Consider the following 16926-nt stretch of genomic DNA (forward strand, 5'->3'; position numbering starts at 1 on the left):
TGATGTATTGGGTTTAAACTTAGTCTATTGGGTTTATAAATTGGGCTCGAGTAAGTCGATATGTTATTTTTATTATTTTATAAATATTATAATTATTATTTTTGTTAAATTTATTATTATTATTATATATCCAATTTCGAGTTTGGTAAAAAATAATAAGAGAAAGAAGTAAATTGGCTCAGTTAATATTATAGAGTGACACGAGTGGAGTCGTGATTGTGTACATTTATGTATATATATATATACTCATATATACTACGTATTATACGATTGATTGCATGTGCATATGCTTTCACAAACTTCATATTTATACCCATAAGCTATATGTACTTGGCCAACGAAAATGGTAGTGTGTATATTTTAATTCATTATGCTAATCATCATACACACACACACACATATATCAGAAATGGGAAATAAATCTTTTATTTATATCATAGGAGGCCTGCCATTTATATATGATATCAACACATGATAAATAACTAAAATACACAGCTTTATATTTAACTACAAACTAAAAACCGCCCATTAATCCTTCAAATGGGAATTAATTTGGCTCTTAACATGATGTGATTAAGTTAATTCCCACTTTAGTACAAAGCCACACAACATAATTGTATATTTCACATATATGCAGAGAACATTACTTACAAACTTTTTTACACCATCATAGCCCCCTCTAATAATATAATAGATGCTAAATATTTACTTTCTCCCGATTGGTGGACAGTTTTTTGCAATTTCTTTAGTGCAAAAACTATAACCATTAGGATTTTTATACATTTGATGATCATGAAGTTTATGATTTAAATCATGATTATCAAATTTTGTATTACTATCAATATTGTCATTAACATTAACCATGCCATCATTAATGATGTTTTCGGCATCTGTTAATACTCTAACATTTTTACTAATCTCACCTAAACGACGATTAACAGAGATTGCATTGTGATGCATCGTTGTAATATGCACGAATTTTCTTGCGTCAATTGTAGAGATTGATAAAATTATAATGAAAATATTAACTATTATAATCTTCATGACGGAGCAGTACCTGAAAAACATATACAAAATATCACAAAATATTAGAATTTGTCTGCTACAAATAAGGAAAAAACTATAGAAAGTAATGAGAAATTTAGGTAACATAGGGTTTAGGGATGAGCACCGGTTCCTTTTTTGAACGTAGAGAGAAGTATATGGAAGAAGCATGAAATGGTGGCTATATATATAGGCGATAACTTTCGGTATAAAAGATAAAATTGAGAGCACTAAAAACAGGGGATGGCAATTGGGAACTGGTGGTAATGCAGCGGCATTAGAGAGAGCCACCAAAAAAGTAATTATGATTAAGATAATTATAATTTAAGGCACTTTTCAATGTTTAATTATTACTTATACTTCCATTTATAGGTATTAGTTGAAAATTCAAAGTGTAAAAATTAAAATTTTGGAATAATTTATTATTTAAATATATTTCCTTTTTATTCTGTAGTATCAAAAAAATTTTCATTAAATTAAGCATTAAAAGAAAGTGCAATCACCTGTTTTAATCCACGTTTCAGCCAATTTGTGCACGGGAGACCATAAATCAATTATTTCTTTATAGAATTCAACAATGTGTGACACTCGGAATTGTATTTATTGGGCAATTGTGGAGATTCGTCTTAACAAGGGAATTATGAATAATTAATGCTCATTTGAATAATGTTTAGCAATCATGATCCCTCCTTAGTCTAAGCATGGCTAGTTAACTATTAAACTTTTAAGTAAAAAATAAATATATTTTATCAATTAAGTAAGACATGTAGGTTAATTATAATACAAGTCTAAAATAAAAAATATAATAAAAAGATATACTCCCAATACAAAATGTAAAAATAAATATAATAATTCAGACAATTAAAATAATTATTGGGTTGATTATTATATTTAAAAAATAAAAATAAAGTTAAAAATTATGATGTCAACATATTTAAAATTTAATTTTAATATTTTTGTTTAAATATTATTCAATTTCGGTAAGATTAATCATTATATTTTTAAAAAATAATAATTTATTATTTCTTTATGTTACTTCTTGATTTGTTGATATGTTAGTTAAATATCACATTATTTATTGTAGTATTAAAATAATTTGTATACCAATTCAAAAAAAAAAAAAATCTAAATCATCTCGCATTAGTTTAAATTTTTTAAAAAATAAATTGTTAATTTTTTTATGGTACTTCTTGATTTATTCATATGTTAATTAAATATTACATAGTATTTGATATAATATTAAAATAATTTATATACTAGTTCAAAAAAAAAATCTAAATCATCTCGCATTAGTTTAAAATTTTTAAAAAATAAATTGTTAATTTCTTAAATTCCCATACGGAAAGTTTTATTCTCATTCTTCTTTATCTCGTACTCTTATCCCTTATTCATTATCAAGAAGATTTCTTCTAAAAGTAAGAGTATGTCCTTGGCTTTAAACGAATGGTGGTTGAAAATGTCTTATTTTTTAAATATTTTTAATTTAAAAAAATTAATAATTCGTCATATAATAACGAATGTGTATTTATTTTATTAAACATATAATTTTAAACAAATTATTTAGGGGAATAAAATACATGCTTCGAACTTCTGATTTTTCACTTTTTAAATTTTACGTTTTTGCTAAAAAAAAAATTTTATAGTTTGTGTGTGGTTGAAAGAAATGAAAAAAATTTGACTTTATAGACGAAGAAAAATATGTCTCAAATTTACGGATTAAATAAGCTTTGGATTATCTGACTTCTTAAGCTTTGAATTTTTAGAAAATATTTCTCGTAAATTTGAGCATGTTGCACAAATAAAAGAGGAATGGAGGAAGAAATCTCTCACTCTAGCTTTCCTATTTCACAAGAAAATGAGAAAGCTTCACAAAACTTAAAACTTTTTTTGATGTCACAAGCAAGCTTCGAGCTTGCACGGAGACAAAGGGAAGCTTTTATGACTATATAAAGAATTTTTATTTTATTTAAAAATTAAGTTAAGTATAAATTATTTATGTTTATTTAATTAAGAGAATTCCATAATTATAAAATATTTTTCTTATTAAAATTAATAAAAAATTTATAATAAATTAATTTTTTTGTAGAGTTTGTTTATAAATTTATATTTAGATTACATAGCCAAAAAAATTTTCATTATCAGTTTCAAATTACATGAAATTTTGGTGGAGGTTAACTTTTATATTATTTTAATGAAATTCTACCTTTTCATGTTAAACTAAAAATAAATTCTCAAGTAAATCATATAAAATCAATTCATTTATTTTATATATAAATTCATAAAAATTAAATTCAATAAAAAAATAAACATGCTAAAGAATTTAAATAATAAAAAGAGTACGTTTTCAAATTTATATAAATACTTTAATCATATTGTAAATAAACCTTGATTTTTTTTTTCTTAAATAAATGTTTTTTTTTTTGCAAATTAATATGTTTTTAGTCCAATTGAAAGAAAAAAGTTAGACTCACGGTACAAAATCTTGCATTAAGTACCTATCCCTTTTTTTTTGCACTGATACCCTGTTATTTTTTGAAATTATACTTTTGGCCCCTAATTCTAGGAGTTAGTTCCGTTACTACCCCTGTATATAAATGCAAACAGCGTCCAGGCTCCAGAAGGACCAAAACGGTATGTTTTTTGGGTATGGAAGTTACAAAACTTTTAACTTCAAAAAAAAAAAAAAAAAAAAAAAACAAACCTCGAGAGCTCTTTCTCTCCTGCTCCTCGCTCGAACCAGCACATTTACAAAGCTTGTGCCGGCGACGCAATCATTCTCCGGCGACAATCGTTCTTATCTCAGTCCACGCTTACTCTTCACCTCAGAAGTTTGAACCGGCGATTGGATCAATTCGACGTGTCTGCGGCTTCTCGTTTGGTACACTTCTCCACCGACGGTGGCGCATTTCCTCGCGGCTCTAAATCTGGTATCAGCACCAGCAAGTTCGCTCAAGGAGTTTACAAGATCTCTCCGTCATCAGTGCGGCTAGTCTTGCAATCACGAGAGGCCGGGACCATTTGGAGCACCGGTTCCAAACGCACGCCGCTGCTTACTTAGTGTTTTAGCATATTTTGCATTTCTCTGAGGTAACAGATGGAGTTTGCTTCTTTCTCTTATCTCAACGATGGCCGGGTTTAATTGTAGGGTGAACATGGATATTTGTCTTATCAGATTTGCATTGGGGTGTAATTAGCTCTGATATCTTTGTTTCTTTTCCTGATGTAATTTGCTTTTTTGGTAGTTGATTGTGTAATTAGTAATTCTCAAGTTAGCATAAGTTCATGATAACACACAACAGCCTAGTGATTTGATATACAAATGTTGTTTGTTTTTGGTGCTATTGAGAGACTGCAGGTTGGAGTTTGGTGTTGTTTATCCATTTTCATTCTGGCGCTTTTGGCTGTTTTTCCGTTCGTATTTTCCTCTTCATTTCCACATTCGAGTATATGTACGTATATAAATCCAAGCACGTTTTGTTCTTTTTCTCCTTGTTTGTCTACTGAGGTTTGGATTTTAAGGAAAAGTTTGCAATAAATGAACTTCAATTGTAGAATTTATTTGGAAATTTACATTTTAACTAGGAGAAAATGAAATCTCATCCAAAATGATAAAAGTTAACCTCCTGGAATTTGGAATATATTTTCTCTGTCCCACTCGAAATTTCATAAAGATCATTTTTATCTCTTTTAATATAATTTATGTTCTCCTCCAAGGAAACTAAGAGTAGAATTCTGAACGAGTTATACAAAAAATAGCCAGTTGTTCCAAACATACACCAAGGCCTTTGGCAGTTCTGAATTTACTTTGACATGTTTTCCCTTGTTTATTTTGAATATAGTTTTGACCACTCAGCCCCATCTTCATTTTGTTGTTGTTTTTCTTTTTTATCTTTTCATGATTCTTGGTGTTTGCTGAAGTTCATTCTGATTTATGGCTGATTTTCATTTGATAGTTGAGCGATGTACTAAATTAGCGTTGTGTGGTTTTGGCTGAGAAAGGGAGAATTAAAAAATTCTGCCCTGTTTAGTAAAATTAGAATCTTTCATCAACACTAAAATGAAATTATAAGTAAAAATTGGTTTAACTGTTTCATGTGTGTGTAGCTCGTGACTTCTTTTTGCTCCGGTATTAACTAAATTTGGTGCTGTAGCGGTTGGTGCTAGTTTCCATATTGATCGTTTGATTTTGATAAATCACTAATTGATAGTAATTCCCTAGATTTCCTAGAAAAAAGAACAAGTGGCTACTTAACTCACTAGAAGCGAGTGCCTTTTTTCTTTAATGGATAAATAATTTCTTTCTCAAGGTTTGCCTCATTGAGAAAAATAATAGAATGCCTTCTTTTGAGAGGAAGTAAGTTAAACCCTTCAATCACCAATCAGGTTCTTTGAGCAATCCCATCAATTTCTCTTAAACTAGCCAAAATTGCTGTTTTAGATAAAATATGGTGGCCTTTACACATGACATATGCACCAATTACTTTCTATACTATTAGCTGACAGTATACTGTGATAATCTGTCCATTAGATACTACTACATTAACACTCACCTCCAGCTTCCATTCCGAATAGAGTCTCCTTTCTTCCCAAAAACATCAACAATCTTGCATTTAATAAATCCAAGCTTTTGAATCTCTACACTGCTAAAACAATCGTGCGGCCATGGGAACAATTGGGGGCCTCCCACCATGGTTCTTGTCTCAGATTTAGCTTCTGCTTCTACGCTCTGGACTTCTTCTGTACCAATCATTTTATTTAGCCAATCAAACTGTTAAACTTGTGCTTTAGTTTGGAGAATTGGCTAATTAGTTGACTGTGTCCTCCTTGCTCAATAATGCCTTGAGCACCCCTGAATCTGATGCATCTTACCCCTGTAATCATAAAGGTCCTCTTCTATTACTTCTCAGAATCCATTAGGAACAGTCTTCTTTTTTATCTTTGCTTCTGTTGGGGGCCCACAATCAAACTTGTCATCCTCAGCGTATGCTCCTCTCTTTCACAGTATTCCAGGAACATCATTGGGCTTAGAACATTTATGTTATCTGCCGTAGGCTTGTTATCTCTCAGCATTTTCTCTAAAATACTAGTCTCCAGCTGGGTCTCATTTTGGGCAGCCCTTCAGCTTGGGCTTGTATCATATCGGAATTTTCACCCTATTTAATTTCCATATGTCCCTCAATTCTGCCAATGGCCCCCCCTTCTGTGTTCATTATAAACTAACGAGTCTTCTTTTCTCAAAAGTGGCCGTTCATCCTCCTTCATAAATCCCTTGGGACCCACCATGATCAGCCTTGATTGGCTCTGAACCACACATGCAGTCGTAATTAACCAACTCTTTAGGTTTATCAAAATCCCTGTCCATGTGTACATACATAACAAGTGACAGGTTACTGGAACTTTTGGCATCTATACTTGATTAGTTCTCCTTCATGCAACCCTCCACCCTCCATACTCGATTGGCAGTGTTGTGATGATGCTGAGCATGCATAACTGCCCTACTTTGCCCCAAAAGATTTTCAATTAGCTTCTCTCATCTTCAACACTAGCTAATCATTATGAAGTTGCCTTCTACTTGGTAACAACCTATAAAGCATAAGTATCTTCTCCCTACTAATAAAAGCAATCAAAGGAACGTTTTGAGTACACATAATAAAACCATGCAACTAGAAACGTCATGTATAGGAATTGCGACCCGTTCTTCTTCCTTATTATGTTTTGGCCTGAAGTGGTTTTTGAATGTCGACCATCAGTCTTGACTTGTCTTTAACCTTTCCAAATTTACCTTCCATTTGCCAAGTAACACTATTTCAAATTCCAACTTGCCAATTTGACTTCCAATTTTTCGGGATTAAAATTGCTCATACTGAGAGGTAATTGATGGATTCCGAACCAGAATGGGAGCAATATTGAACTTCAAATCCTATACTGCAGCTGCTGGACTATAGTCTTGCAAAACAAGTAAGCTCTCCTCTCAGTCCAACACCTTCCTATAATTCTTCTATTATCAGCTTTGTCTAGTGACCTAAATACAGATGAATCTTTTTTCGTAACTCTTTATCCCTAATTGGTAGCTGATTTTCCAATCATTCTCCAAAATCTGTTTCATCACACATGAGAATATAAACTTGTAAGGTACCTGCCAATAAAAGCATATGTGATAACAGTTCTCCCCATGCTCTTAATCCCATCCTGATAAATATGGTTCTGGACTTATTATACTTGATCATTTTGCTTCATATACACCAATAATCACAGAGGAAAGAGGCACTCTACTGTGAGAATAGGCAAAAAAACTCGCTCATAAGACTACATTGAGAAGACTCTAGATAAAGCTCACGCAGAGAAGTTTTACCAAATATATCCAATTTATAACTGAAATCTTTTATGAGACGTACTGCTGACTCTAGTTTTTGTTTGTATGAAAGTTAAACACTGTTTCATTCGAGAAGAAATGAATTGGATGTTTTCACCTTATGAGGTTATGGCAGATTGCATGATGAAGTGAATTTGATTATCTTTGCAGTTGAATGTAGTTGCTGTTATTTTCACAAAAATGGTGTCTCTCCTTTCGTTTTAAATTTTGTGCCTGCATTCATTAAAAGTGTTAAATTTACTGTGCTCTGAAAAGAGAGAATAAAAAAGAAAAAGCTTTAATCCCACCATGTAAATATTTGGTTTTCTCAAATTGTTTAGATCTCATTGATAGTTATTAATCTCCCAGTTCTTTTTTTTTTGGGTTAGAATCTTTCTTCTTGACATGTTTTCTATGATTTTCAATTAATACATAGGTATTCTCTTTTTCAGGGAATTAGTAAAGAGCTCTCAACCAATACCTTTGCGATCCCTCTTCCATGGATTTGAGGAGATTCACAGTTAAAAAACCCAGAAGAATTTTCACGCCAATCATTCACCCATTGTCGTGGGTGACATTCACTGCCCAACAACGCCTTCACAGCCAACAAAAATACCCACAGTCACCATTGCTGCCACTGGACCAACTGGAATCTTGTAACCATAGTTTGCTAAAATGGGTATCTTCTATTCTCTCAAGCTCGTCTCTGGATTCTTCTCAATGTAAGCAACTTGTATCCACTTTGTCTCCTCATGAATTTGATCGCTTATTCTTAGATGTCAGGACGAAAGCAAACCCAAAAACAGCTTTGGAATTCTTTTACTTCGCATCAGAATCGTTGAAGTTTCGCTTCACCCTTCGTTCTTATTGTTTATTGGTTCATTTATTACTTGCTTCGAATCTTTTATCAGCTGCGAGGTTGTTTCTGATCCGCTTAATTGATGGGAAGATGCCTGTTCTATTTTCAAAAGACCACCCCAAGAATAGACTTATGGAGGTTCCTATTGAAATGGCAGATTTAAGTGCTTTTTTTGAGCCAGTTCATAGAGTTCATGTTGCCGACCTAGTGGTTCATGTTTATTGCGCTCAATTCAAAAATCTGGGCTTTGGTTTTGCAGCAGATGTGTTTTTACTTTTGGCCAAGGCTGGTATGTTTCCCTCTTTGAGGACTTGCAATTTTTTATTGAGTTCTTTAGTGAAGGCCAATCAACTTAAAAGAAGTTTTGAAGTGTTTGAAACTATGTCTAGTGGTATTTACCCAGATGTTTATTTGTTTAGTACTGCAATCAATGCTTTTTGTAAGGGAGGAAGAATTGAGGATGCACTTGGGTTGTTCACGAAAATGGAAAAGTTGGGTATTGCTCCTAATGTTGTTACTTACAATAATATTATTCATGGGCTGTGCAAGAATGGGAGATTGGATGAGGCATTTTTGTTTAAAGAAAAGATGGTAGAAAGAGGAGTGGAACTGAGTCTTTTTACCTATAGCATTCTTATTAATGGTCTAATTAAAGCAGAGAAATTCGATGATGCAAATTATGTTTTGAAGGAAATGTCAGATAAGGGTTTTGTCCTAAATAAGATTGTGTACAATACTCTGATTGATGGTTATTGCAGAATTGGAAAAATGAGTAGAGCACTGCAAATAAAGGATTATATGTTGTCCAAGGGGATAACTCCGTGTTCAGTAACATTTAATTCGCTTATTCAAGGTTTCTGTAAGAATGGTCAAATGAATCATGCTGAGCATGTCTTAGAGGAAATGCTATCAAAAAAATTGTCCTTAAACCGAGGTGTCTATTCATCTATAATTCATTGGTTGTGCGTGAATTCTAGGTTTGATTCAGCACTTCATTTTATTAGAGAGATGCTGTTGAGAAATTTGAGACCCAATGATGGCTTGCTGACTACTGTGGTCCGAGAACTTTGTAAGAATAAAAAGCATTCAGAGGCAGTAGAACTTTGGTTTGAGCTCTTGGAGAAAGGTTTTGCTGCCAACACTTTAACCTCAAATGCTCTGCTACATGGACTCTGTGAAGCAGGTAAGACACAGGAGGCATTTAAACTTCATGAAGTGATATTAGAGAGGGGCTTGGTATTGGATAGGATCTCTTACAACACACTTATTTTGGGGTATTGTAAGGACGGTAAAGTAGACGAGGGAATTAAGCTTAGAGAAGAAATGATTAAGCGAGGTATTCTACCTGACATTTATACTTATAATTCGCTTATACATGGCTTTTGCAAAACAAACAAATTGGAAGAAGCTATTAAGCTTTGGGATGAGTGCAAACAAAATGGTTCTGTTTTCACTGTTTATACTTATGGTGTCATGATAGAAGGATATTCTAAAGCTGGAAAGGTGGAAGAGGCTCATAAATTATTTGAGGAGATTGTTAATAAAAGATTGCAGCTAAACTCTGTTGTTTATAACATACTTATTGGTGCCTATAGTAAAAATGGGAATATGACCACGGCCCTAAGACTTCGAGATGACATGAGAAGCAAGGACATTATGCCAACCTGTGCTACATATACTTCTCTAATACATGGAATGTGCAACATTGGCCTTGTTGATAATGCAAAAGACCTCATTGGGGAAATGAGGAAGGATGGATTATCGCCCAATGTTTTCTGTTATACTGCACTTATTGATGGCTATTGTAAGTTAGGCCAGATGGATAAAGTTGAAGGTGTCTTGCAGGAAATGTCTTCATATAATATATGCCCCAATAAGCTTACCTATACTGTCATGATTGATGGGCACTGTAAAACTGGAAATATGAAGGAAGCTGCGAAGCTTCTAAATGAGATGGCCAAAAATGGAATTGTCCCAGATGCCATCACGTATAATGCCTTTATAAGTGGGTTTTGCAGGGAAGGGAAGATGGAAAAAGCTTTTGATATATGTGATGAGATGTCAAATAGAGGATTTCCTTTAGATGAAATTACATATACCACGTTGATTCATGGCTGGCATCAGTCTTCATCATTAACTAATCAGAATGATGAAGAAGTATCGTAAGGTTGCTTACCTAACATTTTTTATCATGTTTTTCCCTAATTGCTAAATTGTTTTACTTAGTGAAAGTTTGCAGTCAATAGAACATTTGTGTTTACATGTTGGGCTGAATTGCCACTTGAAATGCTTGGCTCACAGTTCTTTTCATTCACAATTTTTCTTGATAGGAAAGCAAATTGAGAATCATGGTATGACATTTGTGCTCTTTTTGATGTTCAAGGTTAAAGGTTGGATATAAAAGGTCAGTTGCAATTTTATTACTTATCCATCCTTATCTTTATCTTTGACATTATTTTCTTTCTTGTTAAACTTATTTTATTTATTTCAGCAGTTCATTATCTGATGGTTTTTGTCTGATAGCAACTTCCTTCTTATGTTAGACTTTTAGTAGTAATTCTTGTTATTTAGTTACATGATTTTATGGATCAGTATGTTTATCTCTAGAAATTACTTGTTTTTTTTAAAAAAAAATTTGTAATTTGTGTGATCTTCAAGATTGAGTAGCTTTCTTTAGTTTTATACCAGTGGGCATTGGTGATTCAGACTTTTCTCCTCCAATGCTGTTGATAGATTGCTCTTTCCTGTCCGGGATCTGTTTCATCAAAGTAACTGATTACCCAATGCTAATTGTTTTCTGTAAAATAATTCCCACTTTCTAGGTTTAGTTTTGTGTTTATAACATTTTGCTTTCTTTGCTTCACTTAATTGATCTTCATTTCTATAATTTGAGCCATATATCATATTCCTTTTGACATTTTCCTACTTGGAATTTTGGAGAGAGCTCATCTTTTATTATAAATAAAAGACTGTTGTGCTTTGAAAAATTATTTTGATTTGTTTGGTCAAGATCTAGAGAATTATATAGATTAAGTCTTGCTTTTCAAGGGTTTGGTAAAGATTTAAGCTTTTGCAGTAAATGTATAACTGGAGGTAGTCATAGATGAGAGTCGGAGGATGATTATGAAGGAGGAGAATGATTATGAAGGAGTGCTGAGCAGATCATGCCAACATTAGGAATCAGATAGTAGTTAAAACATGAAAATTTTTCATGAAAACATAAAGTTGATATATAGGTTAATGATCGCAGCTTCTTTTTCCCTTTAATCTGTTGGAAATTAGAATCTTGGCAAACTGATGATCGATGCAAAGATCAAGAGGAACTGACAACACACATTAGAGCTTGAACATAGTGTTACTTCATGACAGGTATGTAGTTCGGCACATTTTTTAATTGTCTGAATTTTAGTAGTTTTTTTTGGTTGTTTAATTATCTTAGTTTAAGTTAGGCATCGACTTTTATTTTTGTTGATGAAGGTTTAGTTTTTCTAATCTGTCAACAGTACAGATTCCAAAGATGTTTGCCTGATACTGACACACTATGGCATAAGCTACTTTATATACTGGCTTCTTAAGATAATCACTTCTAATCATATACGTAGAATTGAAAGCTAGTGTAATCCTGTTTGGGCTTCTCCCTGGGACATTTCTCTAAATGTGGGTGCATGGAAGACACTCGTGCACCTTGTGTATTTGATGTCAAAGAGGGGCAGGGGCTCAATGTTTCTGGGGTCATTGCTTTATGACATGTTCCTGAAAACATGAATTGATGTTTAATTTGTGTTCTATCCTTTTCTGTTGTTTATGCTTCTAATTTGGTGGATTAAGGACTTAATGTCGCTACTCACTTTTTCATGTTTGAAAATCTGTGGTGTAATGGGTCCTGAGGAATGTGTTGGCTGTTGTAAGAAGATTCAATGTTTCATAGGATATCAAGTAACTGGTTGATAATTACCCTTTTCAGTTGGGAAGCTTACACATTTTTTTGCTCCGTTCGGAATATTGCTAATGCTACCTAGATGTTGTCTTATTTCTGGATGCTTGTTTCCTCTACTGATTGCTTCTCCTTGTCATTCTATTACGGGATTTATTATTCCTATTTGCAGATGATGGATAATGCCTTAAATATGTAGATATATATAGGCTAGTAACTATTGGCTGTTTGAGAAGAAAAAACATTGAAAGATCACATTCTATACAGGCAAAGAATACACCACCAAGATTAGTCTTCCTCATGGCTGTAATGTTGATGAGCTATTAAAGATAAAGGGGAACTACTCAAGAGTTTATTTCTTTTTTTCATCCAAAAAGGTGCTCAAGAGGCTTCCAAAGTGGCTGCATGAATTGCAGAGGCTGAAGTGGCAGCAAGGGAAGCAGAGAAAGCAGAGACTGAAGCAGAAGAGGACAATTGCCAAAGCAGCAATGAAGGCTTCAAAATATAATAATACACTTTATACCTGGTAAAATCCCCTTAAATTGACAGCCTTCTTAAAATGCTCTTTCACATTTGGATAAGCACAATATTTTACTCAGAATGCTGATCCTCATTTATCTTAAGATACTTCAGCTTCAGTCTCACTCAACAGTCAAAGCCTGCAAAGTTTATGCCTCCGGATCTATGGCTTCCTTAATCAAGTTGGTTGTCTCTACTATAGTTGAGGGAGACTTAAAGTATCTTTTGTGCTGACACATGTCTACTTGGATGCATCAGAGTAGTTGAGTGGCAAAAATCTGGTGTTAAATTCTTTGAGATTGATCACGCTCGAAGGCCTGCAGGCACCCGCTTTACTGTTCATTGTTTGTGCAGGATTGGCCTGGACCTGGCATAATTAATGGACATCTATGTGATGAATGACTTTTCATTGATGTATCAATTTCCGGGCACTGAAGCATCATATTACAGACTTACAGGAAGCAGTTGAGTTGCTGAAGTCTGAACTAGAATGTTCTTTCATTGATGCATATTTTTGTTATTGCTGTTATGTAATGACAATAATTATTGTGGTCGGAAGCTGGCACAGTTGATGATTTTTCTGGGCATGCTTTGATTCTGAAAGAAACAAAGGGAGGGAAGAAGATAAATCTTGGGGTTACTAGACTTTCATTCTCTGGACGCTGAAGAGGTAGATAAACTTTTGAAAGTTTGATTTACACAATCAAACCATAGCGAGACTCATCTAAACATTCTTTTATAACTAATTCTCTGAACCTGAGAATTATATTTGTTCACTGGTACAGAAAAGTTACTGGTTGAGTCAGGGCGAAGGCAAAGAGGCATATCTTGAGACATACAATAGCAGCAAAGTGGATGATGCGAGTACAAGGAACCAATACTAGACAAAAGACCACTTTAGTTAACTAATTGGAGATTCTTTGAAACAAGATCAACACATCCAACATACAAGCAAAACTTGAGATGACAACAGCACATGCTCTATGAAGGTCAGTATATTAGACTCCGAGTGTTTCTGTATCATATAATGAAATATCAGTTTGTTGCTATTACTGCTCCATATAACTTAGTTAGCTAGAAGGTAAAAATTTTATGAGAGCTTTGGTTGGTGGAGGCATGCTGGTTATTTGCAAGTGCATTTTGGGGAGCTATGGAATGAGATTGCACTGATGCCAAGACATGGCGAGCATATAGATGAAAATTTCTCTCAATATATATGTATATTCATATAATTATTGTTTGTAGAAACAAAAAGGCCATTATTCCCTGATGAATCAAAATCTTTTTGTTATATAATATCTACATATTGCAAAAATCAATCAAATGTTTTAACCTTGCACTAATCACTTCCTTTCTTCACTGTCATAAATAATGAGATGTAGTGTCATTGTCTAATAATGGATTAATTCATTGCAAAAAGTAAAAAAGAAGAAGGGTGTTTTATATTATTTCCTAGAAATCATTGAGAGGGTAATGTTGGAATTTTTAATTGTCATTAAATGCAAAGAAAATGTGGCTCGAAAATCTTTTTTGACTTTAGATTCGAGAAGTGAGGAATTGAAAGAAAACTAATTATGCATGACTTGACTTTACTCCAGTGTTGAAAGCCGGAGAAGTCATTACCCCAACTAACAAAATCCCAGAATTGCCGTGATCTAATTTCTTTATATATATATATATATATTAAAAGTTCAGATCAGTTGGGATATAAAATATCTCCTTTAGCTTTTATGTATAATATTCATTGATTATGTCTCTCTTCATTTATGGCAGTGCGTTTTAGAAGCGTCACCTTGCTTGGAGTCATTACCATTCTCTCTGTATCTTCATTCAACCAAGCACAACATTGTTGACAATATGTATATCCACTTACTTCACAAATTACGTATATGTAGTTAATGTTGTGCGCATGAAATATGTGATCTCTTAATCTTCAACGGTATCTATTTATATATATATATATATGTTTGTAATAAAATAGAAGACTGGAAGTTGGGCATAATATTACAAAAGGCTAACTCTTTTTATTTACTCTTTAATTAACAAATTATAAAATAAAGTATAGTTTTTGTTTTTACCCATTATGGTTTAAATTTTCTTTGGATTAAATTAAAGTTTCTTCACATTTCAGTAATCTCTGATTTATTTATTTTAATTTATAAAATGCGTTTAGATTTCTAAATATAAACATGTGAAATGTTTGAGGTTAAATTACATTATAATACATTTTAAAAATAAATGACAAAAAACCAACCCATCAAAATTAAGAACCACAGTGTTTGAACTATTAAAGTTTGACTACAGGAGGTTGAATTATAATTTACTCTAAATTTAATGTATATATGTCTTTATTTTTATTTTCTTCGAAACTAAAATTTATTTTTCAATTTTAAATCACGATTGATATATGAAAAATAATATGACTTTCATGTCGAAGTCAACGCTCTACTCCTAAAGAATTAATGAGGAAGTTGAGGTTGTTCAAACATAAATTACACAGTAGTCTGCCATCCAATATATATATATACACACACACACACAGGAATTTTACCTATAAAGAGTACTGATATATACTGTGCTAACTGTGTAAATATTTATTTTTTTATGTAAAAGAAAATAGAGTAAGAGTACTAGATACAATCCTGAAAATCACAATATATATATAATCTCTTTATCTAACAATTGTTATAAATGTAGGGAAAAAAAATCAATAACAAAGTAGTTTATTTGTTAAAATTTTTTTGTTTTTCATTTTAAAGTCGGAATTTAAATCTTATTGAAAATATAGAGTTCATCGTTTAGTAAATATATTATAGATTAATTTTGATTGACTTATAATATTTACTTCAATTGAACTAAATATTTAACTCATTAGTATGTCAAGAAGATAATAGTATCAAAATTAAAATATTAATTACAACGAGTTTATTATATTTTTAGATGAAAAAAAACGTTTTGTGGCAACTAAATTCCCTTAGTTAGAGATAATCACTAATGGATTAAAAATTTATTATAATTTTTAATTAAAAAATGTACTAAAAATAATTTTTTTAAAAAAATCTAAATAAAACTAGATTGAGTTGTTGTCTTATTGGAACTATTTTAATTAATAAAATCTAACTCTTACAAAATATTTATTTCGATTAAATATGACATCACTTATTATGGTTAAATTAAATTTAATTTGATCATAATAGCTGTACTAACACACCGATAAATTAAACTATTAATTTTGTTAAATTAAATATTATAAGTCAACTATTATCGGCCCGTAATATATTCACAAAACTATGAACTCTATATCATTAATAAAATTTGAATTTATAAACTTAAAACAAAATATAAAAAAATTTAATTATTATATTACAGTTTTAGTGTTAAAAGAAATGATAGTTAAAAGTATAATTTTACTCATCTATTATGAACTTGAATTTTTTGGACGATCAATTATGGCGAACACAATTCAATTCAATTCAATTCAATTAGCACCTTACCCAATTTGAGTAGGCCTTTAATGTGATCAATTCAATTCAAGAGGACTTATCAACCAAGGCACATTTTTCATGGTCAAGTGTATAATATACATATACATATATATATATAGCTATAGATATGTAAGTATGCAACTATATTTATTTCATGTATAAATGAAGTAGATAGTTGTGGTGCATACACTCTGCAACTTGCAATACACGACATATATAATACTTGTGGGGACTGATATTTTAATACTTAAATTGTAAAAAATTATAATGAAACGTAAGAGATATTAATACTCGTATAACAACGTTTCTTTTAAGTTATATTATAACCTAATTCTTATTTTCAAAATTTAATTATTGAATAAAGTATAATTTAATTACAATTTTCTATAGTTAAGAGTTATATATATCTATTTCGCAATATTGATCCGTCCAATATTAAAACAAAAATTTAAATTTAAATAACAATATTTTCTAATTAATCAAATAAATAATGTTCATACTATTGTAACTATTATATATATATATATATATTATGTTGTATTTAAAAAAAAAAGAAAAAAAGAAAAAGAGTTAGACAAAGTAGAACCTCATATTGAATCAACTACTTCATGGACCGTAATTAAAACGAATTGAGCGTGACACAAAAATCCTCTTAGCATGCACTAGACGATACTAATTACTTACTCCCATCATAATTTCTTTGTCTCCCCCCCCCCCCCCCCCACACCTAAAA

General features: G+C 31.8%; 1 protein-coding gene and 1 long non-coding RNA gene across 14 annotated transcripts; one reads left to right on the top strand and one right to left on the bottom strand.

Annotated features, from left to right (window-relative positions):
- Positions 1–330: 330 nt before the first annotated feature.
- On the bottom strand, positions 331–1224 carry LOC148239737 (uncharacterized). Its single transcript, XR_015816619.1, has 2 exons — positions 1172–1224; positions 331–1057 (listed from the first exon to the last, which is right to left on the bottom strand). It is a non-coding gene; the product is annotated as an uncharacterized LOC148239737 (long non-coding RNA).
- Positions 1225–3676: 2452 nt separating this feature from the next.
- LOC110823395 (Tetratricopeptide repeat (TPR)-like superfamily protein) lies at positions 3677–14785 on the top strand. Of its 13 annotated transcripts, none has more exons than XM_088211016.1 (9): positions 3677–4131; positions 7849–10422; positions 10586–10659; positions 11538–12715; positions 12814–12970; positions 13063–13172; positions 13268–13378; positions 13494–13697; positions 14482–14785. In XM_088211016.1, the coding sequence occupies exon 2, from the start codon at positions 7896–7898 to the stop codon at positions 10419–10421; it is 2526 nt and encodes an 841-aa protein (XP_088067142.1). In that variant the 5' UTR covers positions 3677–4131; positions 7849–7895; the 3' UTR covers position 10422; positions 10586–10659; positions 11538–12715; positions 12814–12970; positions 13063–13172; positions 13268–13378; positions 13494–13697; positions 14482–14785. The 13 variants fall into 13 exon arrangements, with proteins under 13 accessions (XP_088067142.1, XP_088067145.1, XP_088067141.1 ...); XM_088211019.1 differs by having other exon boundaries at positions 13277–13378; XM_088211015.1 differs by having other exon boundaries at positions 12814–13172.
- The last annotated feature ends 2141 nt before the right edge of the window (positions 14786–16926 follow it).

This window comes from Carica papaya, chromosome 9 (assembly GCF_054855325.1).
Source record: "Carica papaya isolate Zhongbai chromosome 9, ASM5485532v1, whole genome shotgun sequence".
In the NCBI taxonomy this organism is placed as follows: Eukaryota; Viridiplantae; Streptophyta; class Magnoliopsida; order Brassicales; family Caricaceae; genus Carica; species Carica papaya.

Bases quoted from the DNA above. Each gene is read 5' to 3' on its own strand.
- LOC110823395 (XM_088211008.1), top strand. From the start codon at position 7,896: ATGGATTTGAGGAGATTCACAGTTAAAAAACCCAGAAGAATTTTCACG.